At 48.0% G+C, this 17171-nt stretch overlaps 2 protein-coding genes and 1 long non-coding RNA gene across 8 annotated transcripts in view; 2 read left to right on the top strand and 1 right to left on the bottom strand.

The window, feature by feature from the left end:
* Window positions 1-16076, top strand: part of LOC120410005 — a 40579-nt gene extending 24503 nt beyond the window's left edge. The window contains exons 3-5 of the long non-coding RNA XR_005601903.1: window positions 6743-6871; window positions 11855-12115; window positions 15476-16076. This is a non-coding gene — a long non-coding RNA (uncharacterized LOC120410005). The remainder of the gene's footprint in view (window positions 1-6742; window positions 6872-11854; window positions 12116-15475) is intronic.
* ADM (adrenomedullin) lies at window positions 8037-10952 on the bottom strand. Its single transcript, XM_019284758.2, is given in 5 exon segments — window positions 8037-9063; window positions 9065-9197; window positions 9697-9837; window positions 10120-10233; window positions 10814-10952. Coding segments are annotated over 4 exon segments (543 nt in total). The 5' UTR covers window positions 10218-10233; window positions 10814-10952; the 3' UTR covers window positions 8037-8892.
* A 714-nt stretch (window positions 16077-16790) lies between the features above and the next one.
* Window positions 16791-17171, top strand: part of SBF2 (SET binding factor 2) — a 234333-nt gene continuing 233952 nt past the window's right edge. For all 6 annotated transcript variants that reach the window (XM_039552225.1, XM_039552228.1, XM_039552226.1 and 3 more), the window contains exon 1: window positions 16791-16990. In XM_039552225.1, coding sequence (XP_039408159.1) covers window positions 16936-16990 — 55 coding nt within the window. In that variant the 5' untranslated portion in view covers window positions 16791-16935. The remainder of the gene's footprint in view (window positions 16991-17171) is intronic.

Raw genomic sequence — 17171 nt, 5'->3', positions numbered from 1 at the left:
GCCTGTTGCCTGTAGTATTTGCTTTGATACCGTTATCTGTGATACCAGTCCCCTGCTAGTTTCAGTGACTGCCTCCCCCTCCTCCCTGTTGTAATGTTGCAGGATTTGAAAAGTGACACTTCACATTCACCTCATCAATCACCTTAATGGTTCTCAGTACCCTTCCTGATGATGTCCAACATACTGACTTCTTGCTGCTGCTAGACACTGAGCTGGAAGGTCACTTTTCTCCCTCAGCATCTCTGATGTGGCCTACAACGCAACTCCAGTCCCTTTCTCCATCACAGATGTTTTTCCTCTCCAGTCCCATTTACCTGGAATACATGAGAGCTGTCAGAGTTAAAATCCAGTCTAATTTAGCAACTGGTGTCTTCAAACTGCTGTGGTTTTAATCAGAAAACAAAATGGAATCCTAACTGGAAAACAAAACTCGATCTAGAACAGAATTTGAAATAGCATTTTGAAACCCTTTCCAGACATACTTAAATATAAGAGCTACTATTTAAAAATACTAATTTGACTGAGATCTGGCATCCCCTAGCAACTATTTATGCAGTAAAAGGACTGTTTAGACTGAGTTTTGCACAGGCCTTTGCTTCAGGACTGAAGGAAGGATGCCCTGGCTGCTCAGTGCTGCTCTTTAGGTTCTCAGTGGGCTTGTTCACTCGCGGGCCTCCTCCAGTGATCTGCAGCCTGTGATGGAAGAGGGCTGACATATGTGTGGGTTGCATGGTTATTACTAATGCCATGCCCTGTAGGTGACAGCAGGCCTGTTTCTCAAGCCTGGGCAGGTGTGTTTATTTAGTTGTCTGTGTTTCTGTGCTTCCATGATCTATATGAAGTCTATGAAGTAATGTCCTGGCTGAAGGTCCGTGGTGTGCCCCAACTAGTGAATCACTGTGTATCCAGGAGAGAACAAATGTAACCAGCAGTGATTCCAAACCATTTTGACTACTTATTTTAAACCCATTATGAATAAAGGGTTGAATCTTGTATATCAGCATCATACAGAATATAATTTTTGAAGAAACTTTACAATCATAGAGATGAAAAGAAATATATCAGTGGAAGGTTCATTTTTCAATGCCTGGTTGAGTTACTCAGCAGGATTAAACATAAAATTTGAAAATGCTTCATAGAAGCCGAGAGAGCTTTACAATCTTTTAAAAGTCATTTCTACTGTCTCCAGCTTCCTCAGGTAGAATTTGAAGCAGCCTTTCATACCAGATATGATACTTCCTTGTTGTGGAAGTGGTTTTGGATTATGTTATAATGAAAACATTTTGCAACATGTCATTTATTAAAATAAGAGTACTTGTGTTACATGAAGTGTGTATAAGTTACATAATAATGTAAATACAACTGTGATTTTGATCCGTCTTTTTTTTTTTTTCTGAAGATAATCCCTTCTGTTTGTGACAGTTAGATGTACAACTTCAGTTCTTTGATCGTGGAAGCTGACAGTTCACACCAGTCTACTATTGAGATGGTGATGTTTATGCCTTAGGTAGAGAAACAGGTCAGTCTGACTCAGCACACTGTCCTGACTCCTGCCTTTGGAAGAGCTCTTTGTCTAGAAATGAAGAGCGTGTGCACATCTCTCTGATCATGAGTTCTCCTGAAAAGGCACTACTGGTCTTTTCTAACTTCAGCCTTCTTTACTCTTCAATAAATAGGTGCTTCCTGCAACACAGGAGCCAATTTTTCTCCTTTAATCTCTTTGTGTAACACCTTGAAAACATTATTTTCTCAAAAAATGCTGCTACTGTTCTCTTGGTAGCCCAGAGTGGCAAAAGTGGTATCAGGATAGAGGTATCCAGGCATCCACTGGGCAAAGTGTAGCCCCTCAGCTTGCTCAGAACAAAAGAACATAATAGTCTCTTCCTCCATCTCCTGAGAATGTGTAAAGGTATTGTGCTGTTCCTGCTTTTCCTGAGTAAAGCTCAGGAGGAATGAAAAATCTGAGTCTCTGCCTTACTCAGCATATTAGGTAACCAGCCCAAGGCAGCTATAAAACACTTTTAAACCCAGGCTCCCTCCCCACTGGCAGCAGCTCCATGCCACTGGCATCCAGCTCTCATTTTAGAGACTGATTTGTTTGTCTTCAGGAGGCAGCAGATGGCAGCAAAGTTGTACAGATGCGCCAGGAGAAGGAAAATATCTTTGTGCACACACTCTAACAACATTCCATGGAAAAAACGTATCATTTGTTTCTGTCTGTCTTGCAGTGTGGTTAAGACAATAAATCAGGTTTATTGGGCCTCATGCAATTGTAACGTAAGGGGTTGTTTTTCCCCCATTTCCAGGAGTTAATTAAATCAGGTTGGGGTGAGAAGACTCAAATTATTTCTCAGTAAATCATCTTCATCTCTGTAGGACTCACTTCTTTATATCCTTCATTAAACACATACTGATGGCCTTGTGTAAATATTGTAACAAAGTGTTGGTGTGTGCACTTTGATTGACTGCCAGTCTCTGCTGTGAGCTATGGAATCCCTCTCTCATTTGAGCTGTCCAGATACATCCTTTTCCAACACTTCAAAATAGGTAGCAAGATTTTTTTTTAAACATAGAGAGAAGAAAGAGGAGGAAGGAAATGCTACTATATGAAGTCTTAGTGTTTAAAACACTCCGAAGTCCTACTGCATTAAATGAAAAATGAAGTCTGGGTTTTGGACAAGAAGACTGGAAGTTTCTGGGATTCCATCCCTGCTCATGAACATATTTAGTGACGCACTTGACACATGTATGTTTGCTGAAGTTGTCACTGCCAGCAGCACCACATCCACTTAAGTGCAGTAGCAATAAGCATACATTGCTGAGCTCATTTCAGATTGAATGGAGAGTCTGGATTTGTGTTCCTTCTTTTTGACAGGGATCCCATTCCTTACTTGTATCTTTTAGTAGTTTCTTCACTGTTCAAAACCAGAAATTGTGAATAAATGAAGTATAAAGCAAAATTTACAATACAGTCTTTTGGTATAAAAATAGACATGTTTTTGAAAGAAAGCGGGGGCTTAGATTTTCTTCCTGCTGAAGTCAGTAGAAGTTTTGTTTCAATTAGACGAGATCAGTCTCAGGCCTGGGATTTGGTGCTGAGATTCCTATCTGGCTCACCAGTTCATCACACCAGCATGTCTGATGTCTGTAGGCAGTAAGGAGACTAATGATATATGCCAGTTGCATATTTTTCATGTTGTTTATCAATAAAGGGCCAGACTATGAATGTGTTCCTTATGCAGAATGAGATGCAGGTCTGCACAGCCTCGGGAAAAAAATTACTTAGAAAAAGTGACTTAAAATCCCTCACTTTTTCCTTATCTCTAATAAGAACAGACGTATTTTACAAGGTGCAGCTGTCCTCTTCCAGTGTGCAGCTCAGATCTGCTCCTGAGCCCTCATGGGCAGGCAGGGAAGTGTGGTGGCCTCTGAGAGTTTGGTGCTTTCCAGCAGAGAGACACCAGACCTGGGTCACGTCAGGAGAAATAAGGAGCCCACACACCCTTCTGTACTGTGGGATGAATTACACTGTGCCTTCCAGTCTTTGAGTGATTCAGCTTCATGGAACTCCTGTCACAGTAACCACCTCTTAAAAGGACAATAAGAGTGTTTGTTTGATGAACTGCTTAGTTTGCTCCTGAACTAACAGATAAGATCCGGTTTGTTTGTTCTCCCCTTTCTGCCAATACCACTGGACATCAGAGATTAAGAGCCAGACATTTGTTTGTTTGATTTTACACCATGTTAGAAAAGTAGGAAGAAAATATAAACCGTTTTATAATTGATGGAAAAGTTGCCTGTAATTTGAAAAGAACTGACAACTTGCAGGAAGTATTGGAAGAATACTTATTTTGCAAACCTATTCTGAGAGTCAGAATTTATTACAAAATATGTGCCTTCAGTGGGTAGAACAGATCTTTCCTGACTTTGGAAAACCCCAGGATTTTGTAAGTAGATGAGAGACTCAGGGAGGTCTAGTTAAATGTTTTGTAAAAGTTATCACAGAATTAAAAAAAGTTTAAAAATTTCATTTGGCCTCCTCGTTGCTGTTGTGTTTGCTGGGAATGTTGCATGCAAAACACTCCAGTCTTATCAAATCATTAACATTGATTCTAGTCTTAATGGGACCATTTGTTTTTCATTTAGAGACATTATCAAGCATTTTGACTAGTACATAGTCACATAGTGTACATAGTACACTAGTCAAATACATTACATACATTGTAGTAAAAAGGCTTTTACATAGCAAAGTTTTTTACCTCATGAACACATTATGCTCCTTCTTCTCATGAAGGATACATGGCCTCACTCCAAAGAATTAAGTATTTAAAAATTAAAACAATTTCAAAGCTGACACAACTTATTTGGTGAAAAAAGCCCTGTTCCTTAAAAAATATTTGGATAATAAAAGCAAATCCTGGTGAGCACAATAAACAAATTTTAGTTAGGCATAATTGGATTTACTTATTGGTTGTACTCAGTCATGCTGGAATTCTTTCTCCTGGTGCCTGTGTGCTCTACACTACTTAAGTATGATGTGAGATAATATGAAACGGTGAATTGACAGCACAAGGAAACTATTTGGATGGCTGTCTGGAGTTGCCATTATTGGCTTTAATTATGACTTTCTGTCCTTTGGGTACTCAGTGAGCCAGAAAAGGCTTCATATGTGCCAAAGTATTCATTAGTATTCCCCTTTCTGTCATTGTGCTTGCAGAAAGAGTTTATATCTGGCACCTGACTGCAGTTCTTCTTAGCACGGACCGAGATGCTTTGCAGATTTTGATAATCATATGAAAGTACACCAGTGTCTCCACGTTTTGGATGCAGTAGAAGTTGTTCCTAGGTAACAGTGGAAGAACTCTGACCGCTTTCTGATGTAAGTGGAGAACAAACACTTTTTGCAGTTGTTGACGTGACATGGCTGCTTAAAGAAAATTTTGTGGTACCAGCTGGAGAAAGAAAAACATTTACTGGTTTTCCTCTTCCAGGTTAGGGGACCTGCACTAGGGCTTCATGGGAGAGTCCTTGTATATCAGCATTTTAGGCACCTTGCCATCATTCCATATAGAACTAATAATGAAGCCCAAAAACCTTTCTGAAATAAAAATAGCCTCTGGAATCCATTTTGGTAATGAAAAATTGTCTATAGTGAAGAATTTTTTTGTCTGCCATAGGGTGTCTCTAGGGTAGGTACAAAACACAATAATCACTCATAAAGAATATTCCATGAACTCTTCTGACACTTCACTGTGGAGGCTGTGCTGAGAATGGTGACCACTCCTTTGGCATCCACTCTTGAACAGACTGGTGGACAAGGATGAATTCCTGCTCCAATACATATTTACCATTGCAAAACTTAATTTTAATTTAGAACCTTGTTTGAACTTCGAGTCATGTTTTTAGCAGCCTTTGAAATACTGTCCTGTGGGACACCAGATTGTTCTTAGAAACGAATATTTTAACTAAGGTGGTGTGTAAACAGATACTCCTGATTTTGGACGCATTTGATGACATCTTCCACTTCTCATCTGTCACATTACAGCATAAGCTGGCTTTGACCTGAGTACAGAGTTTTTCTTGAACTTCTACAATTACAGGAGGATGCTCAGTTTCGTGGGCTGTTTCACAGTCTGTTCTCCCTGAAATCCCAAATCCTCACACTTCTCAGAGATTTCTATCTAGTTCATGGATAAACTTCAGCCACTGTTAGGCATTCATGCCCAACATTTTGCTTTATGGGATGTAGTGAAAAGATGCTTAGCCAGAGTTTTTCAGTAGCATCCCCTGCTTGGGCAGGAGAAAGAGCTTTCACCTGGAAAGAGCTTTCACCCCAGCTTACACCTGGGGCTGGTGCAGAAATGGATGAGAAGGGAGGATGCTGTCTTGATATATTCTACCCCTTATAAACCTTATATTCCCTGAAACCTGGAACTGAGACTGGGGTATGGTGTTAGCTGTGCAATGGGAAAGAGTGCCTGCCTGCCATTCTCCTGCTCTGTCATTCTCCAGCTTATCTAGCCTAGGTTAGCCAAAATCCACTATCGTCGTGTTTCCAGGGTTTCCTTGTCTGCTCTTTACATTCAAAGAGTGTGCCATCTTTGGGCTACTCACTACTTTCTGGCATGTCTCCTTCAGCAGTGTTTGTGCTTTAAAACACACGGTTTCAAAGATTGGTGGGGGAATGGAGGGAACTAAAAAACCCAATCTTTCTTTTCTTTGGTTGCTATTTATTGCAACCAGAGAGTTTTGCTTCTCCTTACAGGCGCGGCAGGTGGTGCTCTTGGTCCTTCCAAATGCAAGTTGCACTTCCTAAACTCCAGTCAGGTCAGAATTGTGCCATCCTGCACCAGCTGGCTGATTTTAGCCCTGTCTGGTTCAGGGCAGGGTCTTTCAGCTTTGAGTGAAGTGTTTTCCACCAGTGAAGGGCAAAGGAGGGAAGGAAAAGTACTCTATGTGGGGTTTTGGCAGGAAATGGAGAAAAAAGACCAATACAAACAAAAGTAACTAGTTGGCAAGTACATACTTAACCACACTGTAGCCCAATCCAGCCTTCTGTCTCAAATTTAGATGGCAAAAATACTAACTGTGGAACATATAAGGAAAACATTGTAGCTGTTAAATTGGATGGTTCTGTTGACGTTGTTTTGGTTGTGCTGTGTACATTAAGTAGGATCACGCCATTGTAATTTCTCCCTGCAAGCACCACAAAACTTGTAACAGCAACAATTCTAATTTCCAGGTTTTCCATGATCTGAGAATAGCCACTTGTTTCTCACTGGCAGCTATACTCTGTACTGATGATCATGAATTTGTGTCATCCCTTACATCTTGCAAGATCTGGATCAGGAAGGCCACCAGCAGGAGACAGGTAAATTCTCCTCCAGCTGTTAACAAAAAGGTAATTAAAACTGGCAAAGTGTCATTATATTTGATTTTCTTTTTTAAAAATAATATTTCAAGTGGAAAACTCACCTCAGGATTTCAAAAGTCTTAGTTGAAAATGCTTAGAAAGTAACTAAAATTAGACAATTCTGAACAGAACTTCAAAGTTGGGGAGGGGGGAAATAATGAATACAGGCCAAGTATCTTGTCACCGGACCCCTACCCAAGTTTTTGCTGCAGTTTCCTGGAAAGGCGTCATTGCCAGCTCTTTTCAATTTTTCTCATAAATATATGTTCCTGAGGAATTTAGTATTAGGCTAAAAAAAAAAAGTCCCCACTCTATTTATTGTAGCAGCATTTAGTTCTGCTGTTCTCCAGTCCTCTCCTGTACATGTTAACTATGTTCAGAGATATGGTAAAATAGGGGAAATGCTATGTTTCACCTAAGAAGTTACTCAAATACACTTGTTTAGGTTTTAGCTTTGTTTTCTTGGAGTGCAAGGAGTAGACACCAATAGATGGTGCTGGTGGTGCATTAATAAGGTTCAGTTTCACATTTGTTTTCTGGTCTGTGCTTGGAATTTGTTTAAAAAAAAAAAGAAAAAGAGAGAGAACAAAACAAAACAACAAAAAAGAACAAAACAACAAAATCCCTCATGCTAAGCTTTTATCCAAAATGTTCTCCCTGCACTGAACCGGTCACCGTTTAACTTTAACCTGAACTGTGGCCCAGGAAATCCTTCAACATAAATAACCTTGGAAGCTGCCATGACCATTTTTGGAACGTGCTGCCTCAATAAATCTGTTACTTTGTTGTGCAATGTTGAAGTGTGCAGTTGTTTCTCTGATTAATTAGGGCAAAAAATAAACTTGCACGATCAATCCAAGCTGTGACACGTTTCAGCCCTGGCTTGAACATGTGGGCAGAAAAGAGCCTTAGAGCCTTCTCGACAGACCTGCCCTGGAATTTTAGGATGCATTGCTGGCTCGGAGTTTACTCCATTTGATGAGATAAGGTGGCTGCTAACAAAGTCTGCAAGGGAAGAGTTTTGGTCTGTCTCCGGACTGCCATGCTATGTTAGCATGGGTAGGACTGAACACAGTGAGAAATGATTCATCTTAACCACTGCCCCCACTAAAGACAACATAACTGAAGTGTTTTATGTAATTGTGTTTATTTTATTTCACATATTACCCATGGAGAACAGCTGATACATTCTCTATATCTTTCACCAGTCTGGAATGCAAGATTAAAAAAAGGTATGGAAAAAGAGTCTAACGTTTGACATTCACGATATGAAAAATAGAGGGGATACAATGTTTTAAAATGCCCTTATGCAATATATATATATATATATATATATATATATAAACCGTATAAAAATAAAATATATTTTTCCAAAAAAAAAAAAAAGACATGACACAGAACAATCTTAAATACCGATGCATATCTCGTGATCCACACACACCGCACTTATAATTAACAAAAACCACGTACAATTGCACTTTTCCTCTCTGTGACGTTCAAGTATATCGCAGTCCCCGCAGGGACTAGTGAGTGTCCAATTCCCTGCCGGGTGCACATAACGCAGAGGGTAGAGCAGATGTGGGCGGCCTGTCCTTGCCCACGGCTGACGCGCACCCTCCGACCCTCGGGGGCGGAGGGCGAGGCCGGGGCCCCGTCGCCCACCGGCGGGTCCCCCCCTGAGCATCCTCTCCTCGGGGCAGCGGGGCGCGGGAGGGCGGCGAGGGCCGCCCGGCCCCCCGGGTGCAGCGGCGGCGCCTTCGCGTCCTGGGCGGCGGCGGCTGCGGGAGCCGGCGGTGCCCGGCCCGGGGAGGGCGAGAGTCCGTGGCGGGCGGGGGGCGCAGCGTCCGCTGCCCTTTCAGCTCCCCCGCGGAGGGCGCGCCGGGGTCCCGCCCGGGCAGGCGCTCTCCGCGAATCCTGGCGGATCTCCGCCCGTGCCTCAGTCCATCCGTCGAGGCGGCCTCGGCCGGGTCTTGCGGCGCTCAGACTCCGAGGACGGAGGCGAGGGGCTGTGCCCGGCGCGTCCGAGGGCGCCGCCCGGAGCGGAGGGAGCGCGCTGGGCTTCGGTGCTCGGGCAGGGAACGCCGCCGGCGGCCGTAGCCCTGGGGGCTGATCTTGTTGGGGGGGGCGGCATCGTTCCTATCGTTGACGGCCCGCCCTGTGGAGCTCGTCGACCAGCCAATGCACCGTGCACGTCCCGAAGCGGCACGCCTTTGTTTGGAAGTGGGGGAATCTGTTAATGCTCTGGCGGTAGCGCTTGACGCGGATGTGAGCATCCTCCCGGTTGCTGCGAGGCAGGAAGAGAGCGGGCATGAGAAGAGCGCAGTGGGGGCCCGGAGGGGGGAACGCGGTGGGCACGAAGGGCAGGGCAGGGACCCCCCAAACTGGAGACGGGCTCCTCCCGACGGTGCCCAGACCCCCCCTCCAGCAGCTCCGGCTGTGCCCTCCGCGGGAGCGCGGAGCAGAGCGTGCTGCCCATGAGAGGAAAGGCCCCGCCGGTTTACGGCTGTTACTTTTTCTATGCATCCAGGGCTCAAGTTACTATTTATATCTGACTTTAGCAGTAAAGGCGCTACTATCTCCCGCCAGCTAAAGAGCGCGGGGAAAGGAAGGCGGGAGGCTGCTTTCACCGCGATGTGCTGCCCGGGCAGGACCTGCCTCCGGGGCGGGGGGGCTGGGGGGGGGGTCTATAGCGAGAATAACCCTAAACACCCGGAAACGAAGGGACCCCGAAACTTTCCACTGCCTCGAGCAAGTGCCCGAGCCCAGGAAGGTCTGGAATTTACCTGGGAGGCGAGACTCGGGAATCCTCCTTCACGTCCTGGGTGCGTATGAGAGGCAGCACGTCGGCGGCTGCCCCCAGCCCTCGGAGCACGCCCGCAGGCTTCACGTCCCGCTTGGCTCGGCTTAGTGCCCATTTCGTCCATCTGAAAGAACACAGGGAAGAGGAGAGCCTGTTATCGCAAGTCTGCAGGGCGGGAGCCAAACCAAATAGATTCGAGGGGCGAAAATCTTTGCCAGCGCCGAGAATTTTTCCTTTTTTTTTTCCTCCCCCCAACGTTTCCTGAAAGGGCATGAGGCCTTTAAGGAGCTGTGCAATTCCCGCAGGGAATCCAGTGCCTCTGATCGCGGCTGGAGCCAGGCGCGGAGGCTCGGCAGCTCCACGCGCGGCGCGGGGCGCTGGCAAGAGGGCGCGCTCCGATACTCACTTTCTTTTGAACTCTGTCGCTACGTCCACCCTTGCAGCATCCACCCCGAAGAAGGTCACGGAGCCGAGATAGAGCAGAGCTACGTGAACTAGTTTCATTCTGGCTGGGCTCCTGCTGGAGGGAAAAGAGAAGAACTGTAAGCATGCTTGCTAATAAAAGTCAAGTAAGGACTGTCCTTTATTCCTGGTGATTCCAGAGAGCTCCTTCCCTCACAGAGCCCCCAGGCTACCGGGAACTTTGTGTCTGATATGAACCAGAAGCTAATATTTGCTCAACAACTTATCACAGGGTAAATAACAGAGCCTCCAAAGTTTACGTTTGTCGAGAGTTTAGTTGCAGAGGCGGCTGAAAACCAGCAGGATTTCCAGAATACCCCCAGCGGCTTGCACTGGGATTTAGCGAACCCATGAGATTAGAGAGAGCTGGCTATCGGACGCATCGTTTCCAAACTCCAGCAAGTGTTTTGCTGCCGGGAAGTTTATTCCCTGATAGCTCCTCTTCCTACTTCACACGCAGAACCATCTAGTTCTGGGTCTTATGTTGTAAACTGCAGCTGATGCCAAGAGCCAGTGCAAGACTCCACAGCATAACTCCAAACTCTTCAAAACAGTCCAAATTTAGTAGATTTTTACTTGCTTTCCACCTCCCCTGAATCTCTTGTTGTTGTCAAGGATGGAAAAAAAATAGTTCTTACCTGACAGTGAGGATAATCCACTGAGACAAATGTTTTTGTAGTAGCGATCCGAGCTTGCAGGGTTTCCTGAGGAGCAAAGAACTCCTCCTTTGTGTGTGTGTGTGTGTGAAGTAATCACTGCCGAGCTCTGCGCTCCACTGCTCGCTTTTATAGAGCAGCACTGAGAAGTGGGTGGACCTTGGCGTGGCCAAGCATTTTTTTCTTTGCACCCCCCCACCCCCACATTTCAAGCACTCCTTAAGCATTCTGACCTGGACTGGGGGCAACATTGGGGGCAAAAATAAGAGGATTATTGAAAATTATCTTAAACAACCACTTGGTATTTTGTTAATTATAACGGCAGCTTTTAGGATTCCGAGTCATGGCACAACTTGCAAAATCCGATGAGCCCCTCAGTCTGTTTTACTGGGGACAGACTGTTTAACTGCCAATATGTAATTATATTTCCACGGTCTGTAACATAATTTCTCTTTCTAGACATCTTAGGTTCAGGTGGGTGAGAGCAGGGGAGTGGGAACCAGGTTCAATCCATCCCAAAATCCAGGAAAATCCATCAAGTACCAAAGTTTCAGAAATAAACCCATATTTGGACAACGTGAATTATAATGAGTAACTGGAATGCCAGCCTTCTTTACATGAGTAAGGAGGTGGCAAATGAGGTATCATTAATATTCATGACTCAACTTGGCTGCGTATTTTATCTAACAAAATGTATTTGATTTACTTGATCGATTCAAATAGATCACGAGTCAAATGGTTTTGGCTGATGAAGGTTAGAGCCCAGTTCTGTGCCTTGGAACAGAGCGAGTGGTATCGCTTTGGGGCACACACAGGGTCACTGAAACGCCTGGGGTTACGTGCGCCGGGGAGAGCCGCCGTGCCTTGTGCTATTCCCAGTCCGCAAACCTCCACGGACGTGAGTGCGGTTACTTCCCGGTCAGAAAGCTAAACCAGTGCAGGATCGGGGTCTCTAACAGCATCCTCCCGGCTGGCCAGCAGCAAAACCTTCGTCTGACCACCTTGTTGTTGGGTTTTTTACAGTCTTTAACGTCTTTGCTCCGTGACGCTTCAGAAATGCAGAGGTCCGGCTTCGCAGGGGGTGCTGGAAGCCAGCGGCGGATGGACCGCGTCTCCGCTTACTTGTCGCAGTGCAAATCCGGCGGACCAAGGGAAATGCCCCAAGAGATCTGCGCCCTGGGGCGCCGGGGTCCCCTTGCCAGAGAGAGACACTGGGCAGGAAGGAATGAACTGGTGAGATGCTTCTCTCAAATCTTGCCCCAAGCAAAGTGTTTCAAAAGTCAGGTGAGTGAGTGAGTGCTCGTGACTCTGTGCTTTCCTAGATAACCGCGGTGTGTAACAACACCCCGGAGAGGTATGTGCAGGGGGATGACGGAAATTTTCCTGTGCACGGTCTAAGGTGCTCTCTCCCTCCCTCCCCTTGCTCACCAGCAGCGACCAGACATCTGGAGGCTTCTGTCTCCTGCATCAACCTGTGCGGGACAGGCTGGCCCGGGAGCCGCCGCCACCCGGCCGGCAGGGAGGGCCAGCACTGCCTGTCGCTGCTCCCCATCCCATCCCGGCCGGCCGCCCCTCTGCCCCGAGCCCTCTGCGCGGCTCCCGCAGGGCGAGGCCGTTCCCCCGGCCCTGAGCCGGCCGCCGGGCGAGCCCAGCTCCGCTCCCCGCCGCACCTGCCCGGCCGAGCGCGGGACGCGGCGGCTGCCCCGGAGCGCCGGCAGCCAGCGGGGCTGCCCCGGGCTCGCCCTCATCCCTTCCGCCCGCCAGCTCGGGCAGCTCCGCGGAACCGCAGCCCCGCTGCCCGCGCCACGGACCGTGCTCCGGAGCACAATCACGCAGAGCGAGAGGCTTGGGGGGGGAAAACACAGGGAGGAAGAAATGCGAAAATAAGTGGTCTAGAACGGGGCCGTATCATGACCAGAGCTGCGCGACTGTATCAGCCCGCGATGGCTGGATTTTAGAGACCTCATGAGGCAGCTCAAGCTCGTGCGAGTTCAAGCATTTCCTTGATTAGCAGAAGTTGAAACTGAACCTAACTTTTTTTTTTTTTTCCCGAATAAGGAGGCAGGGTTTTGTGTGATAAGCATTGCTTTGACTCAAATTAAGTCTCCCATTCCAGTAAAGAAAAAAAAAAATCACAGGTTTCCTCAAATGCTGGAAAATCCCTCATTAAAATCCTTGGCTTAAACGGGAAGTGTATTTTGTATACTCTTAGTCAAACAATGCAGAAAAAATCCTACGTTGATTTAGGAATAGTAATGACAGTAATAACACAACTCTCATGTGACTTCATATGGACTATAACTCTCATCTCAGTGATACAAAACTACTTCATTCAAATTCATGAGGTGGCAAACTCTGACACATAAATGATCAGTTTGTTGCTGATATGATTTGTGAAAGGGCTTCAGCAGGTAGACCGGGTTCAAATCTACCACAAAACATCACGTTCTTTGTTCAGATGCTCATTTTGTTCTTTCTACGAACTTGCATTCTCGTGAGCAATAGTCACTGAATTGGTACTTTGATGTAACAGTATTATTCCATAAATAGTGAGTTATTTCCATTAAAAAAAAAAACAACAAAAAAACAAAACCCAAAAACAGTTACACAGAATGTTCCATTGCAATATTATTCACAAGCTGTGAGTCTGAGGCAATGCCAAGCAGTTCAGCAAGACCAGTCTGTGATGTGAAGTGTAGGGTCTCCCAGATGCTGCCCCATCAATCGTGGGAAGCTGGCCTGGAGGAACAGCCAGCTTCTGGACCTGTTTACTGCTTATCTCGGGTGTGCCATTCAACCTCTTGGTGTTGCCATATGGACAGGAGACCTTTCAACGTGTATCTGCTCTGGCAGGGACATGGCGAAGATGGGTTGCTGTTTATACAGCATTTTATTCAGGCTGAGGTTTATTCCAAAAGAAAAGGTCTAAAATCTGTGGGTATCAATGGGGAATCAGTGTGAGGCAAATATTCTGGGTTGATTATGGAAGAAGACTGTTGTTTGAAGCCAGTGAAAGTGCCTTTGCATGTTTCACTTCAGGTTTAAACAAATTGTTCTGAATTCATATGCCATGAGTATGAATAGACCTGATGTATTTCAGGCTGCATGAAATCAGCAGAAAGATAATACTAGTAGAATACTGGCACCCCCTGAAGGATCTAAAACCTCAATCAAGCTCCACACAGAAAAACCTTGCTGTTAGTGCCTGCAGTCAGCCAGTTTTCTCTGTGTCAAGGGCACAGCGACAAAGGGCTGATTCCATTTCTGGTAGTCCCATTGGAGGGGCTTTGGTGAGCCTTATGTCTGACAGGTTTGAGTACACCAAACAAAGCCTCCTAAATGAGTGGGGAATGTCTATTGGTAGGGGAAAACCTGGTTGGGGTCATAGCTGCTTCCCTGTTCTGGCATGGGGTGGAGTGACACTGGATAAAGAGACTGCAGGCAGAGTGTGAATTCTCTGTTTCCTGAAGGAGGAGTGAACTGTAGAAGGTATTGTGAGTGTTCAAACATTGTTGTTGGCAAGTGGACAATGTGAGTGTGGCAACATTGTCCCTTGAGTGCTTTCAGGCTCTTGGAGAGGCTGCAGCCTTGCAATTCTTCCCCTGGGGTAAGTACATGACTAGGTGCTTCTGGAGACGTGTGCCTGATGTCCTCTGTGAGCCCCTGCATCTCTTGTGAGGAGCCAGGCTACTCTGCTGCAAGTGAGGGAATTAAGGTTCTGGTGGTCTGGATGAGCATTCCATTTTACTTTTCATTAGAATTTAGGTGAACACTGTGTCTGCTCCACTTCCTCATTTGTCCTGTAAGAACATAAGATTGCCCTATACTTAAGGGAAGCTGTCCAGAGAGGTTGTGGATGCTACATTCCTGGAAGTGTTCATGGCATGGTTGGATGAGGCTCTGAGAAACCTGGTCTAGTGGAATGTGTCCCTGTCCGTAGCAGGGGGCTTGGAACAAGATGATCTTTAAGTTCCCTTCTGACCCAAACCATTCTGTGACTCTGTGAAATAAATAAGCTCAACTGAACTTCCTATTCCTTACCTAAGATGTGCCATTTATAAGCAATATAAATAATAAAACTTTATAAGCTTTATTAACTTTGGCTGTACTGTTCTAGATAGCAGAAGGAGCAAGGCTGTAAAGTGAGCACTAGCGGTATTGGGAAATCACTAAGCAAACATCTTGCTCTTGAACCACCATTTATTAATGCCCTGGGAAAGGTGTGAGGTGATCTTCTGCTAGAGGTGCTGTGTTAAAAGAGCAATGAGACTTAACCATTGACATTTGTTATTGCATATTGAATATTTTTATGAGTGCTGATATGGTAACTCTAAGGTCCCATTTCAGCTCCAAATTAGGTAATTTCTTAGTGTCTTTAAGCCTTCCCTCCAGATTTAGCTGTACAGAACATTATCCCCTGCTTTTGTTGTTATGTCCTGCAACCAAAATGCCTACGCACAATTTAACAAAGGTATTCCTACCTAACTCCTACCTAGAAGAAGTGACTGACCCCCCAGAGTGCATCTCTTTCTCAAAAAGTATGGCCAATCTTTTCGGTGTATTACACATTTTTCTTTACTCCTGAAGTTAACAAGGAACTTTATTAAGATTGGATCTTTATACATGTCATTTGCTTCAAAACAGCTAAATCACGAAGTTGATGACTCCGAGGAGATATCAACCTCTGTCCTCCGCTGAGAACGCACAAGCGGGAATACTGCTTGAAGCTTCCTGAGCAATTTGCATCTGGCTTACCAGCAAGACACTGCATCAGTGTGTCCAGCTAAGACATGTAAGAACTGCGTGTTTGAAGCAGAAATGTCTCTGAGACCACTAATGACCATCTGCTGGGTGCCTCGTCAGGATGGATCGTCAGGAGCAAATCCAGTTTGCTGCATTTCCACACCCAGCCCGGTACCCGCAACAGCTCATCGCTGGAGTGCAACCCATGTGCTCCACTTGGTTCTTCTCTCTGTGCTCTCAAACGGGATGTACATAGAAGCTTATCAGAGTGCTTTTGCAGGCTCCGCCAGCTACCCAAGCGCTGTACTGTCCGCTCGTTTATCCTCAGCATCTCTGCGCCTGCTGGCATCGTGCTTCCAAGGGCCACGGTCCAAAAGGTGCCTGCCTCATCTGCACGTTATAAATAGCACGGCAGCTCCCGGCGCGGCCTCGCTGAGCGCCCCGGCGGCCACCGCCCGTGCCCGGGCCAGCACGTCCGAGGCCACCCGGGTCACGCCGAGGCACTGCCGGCCAGTGCCCTGCCAGGCTCGGCCCCGGCGCCGCGACCCGCGGGGAGCAGCACGGCGGGGCCGGGCCGGGCAGCGCAGCCCCCTCCGGGGCGCGGGTGCTGGTGTGAGGGGGCCGGGGCCGAGACCCCCGCGCCGTTCTTGGCACCGCCGCAGAGCCCAGAGGGGCCGCGGGACGGCCTCCCCCGCGGCGGCCTGTCCCGCACACCGCGGACAAAACGTGAACGGGACACATTCTGGAAGCGCAAGCCCCGATTCTCCAGGCCGAGCTGGCGGGGCCGGCGTTATCTCGCCGCCGGCTTCCATTTCCGCGGAGCCTCGGCGGGGGCGATGCCCAGCCCCGGCAGCTCCTCGCGGGAGCGGCGAGCTGCAGCCCCGCTCAGACACCCGAGTCTCCCCGGGCGTGCAGAGCGCTCGGACCCGCCGCGAGTGTCTTTTGTAAGGGGAACGTGCCCCGCACTCGCTGCCTCCCGGGCGGGCACCGCACAGGGGGAGGCTGCTGGGAGACAAAGCCCCGCTCGGGCGGGGCACGGACCTCCCCCGCCGGGCCCTCCCCGCCCGCGGGGGGCTGCGAAGGGAGATCGCGGCGCTGGCAGCGGCGTCCCAGCACGGCGGTCGACCCGGGGCAGCGGCACTGGGGGACAGCCGGGCCGGGCCGCCCCAGCCCCCGCCCAGCCCCGGGGTCACGGCGAGCGGTCCAGGCGGCGCGCAGGCGCACGGCGCGCCCGCGCCTCCAACATGGCTGAGGTGGTGCCGCTCCTCCTGCGGCGGGCGCGGAGCAGAGGATGCTGAGCCTGCCCCGAGCCGCCGCCGCAGCCGCTGGGGTGGTGAGGCCGAGGCGCGCCCCGCGCAGCCATGGCCAGGCTGGCCGACTACTTCATCGTGGTGGGCTATGACCACGAGAAGACAGGTAGGTGTGGCTGCGCGCAGCGCTGCCCCGCCGTGCCTGGCCGCTCCCCGCGCTCCTGCCCGGCCCCGGCCCCCGCCCGCCTCCGGCCGGGCCGCGGGAGGAGGAGACTGCGGCGCACACGGGGCGCGCGTCCGGCCGGGGGAGGAGGGGGTGAGGGCAGCGGGGCGAGCCAAGGGTTAAT

Source organism: Corvus cornix, chromosome 5 (assembly GCF_000738735.6).
Source record: "Corvus cornix cornix isolate S_Up_H32 chromosome 5, ASM73873v5, whole genome shotgun sequence".
Lineage (NCBI taxonomy): Eukaryota > Metazoa > Chordata > Aves > Passeriformes > Corvidae > Corvus > Corvus cornix.
This window is presented reverse-complemented; position numbering and strand designations above follow the sequence as displayed.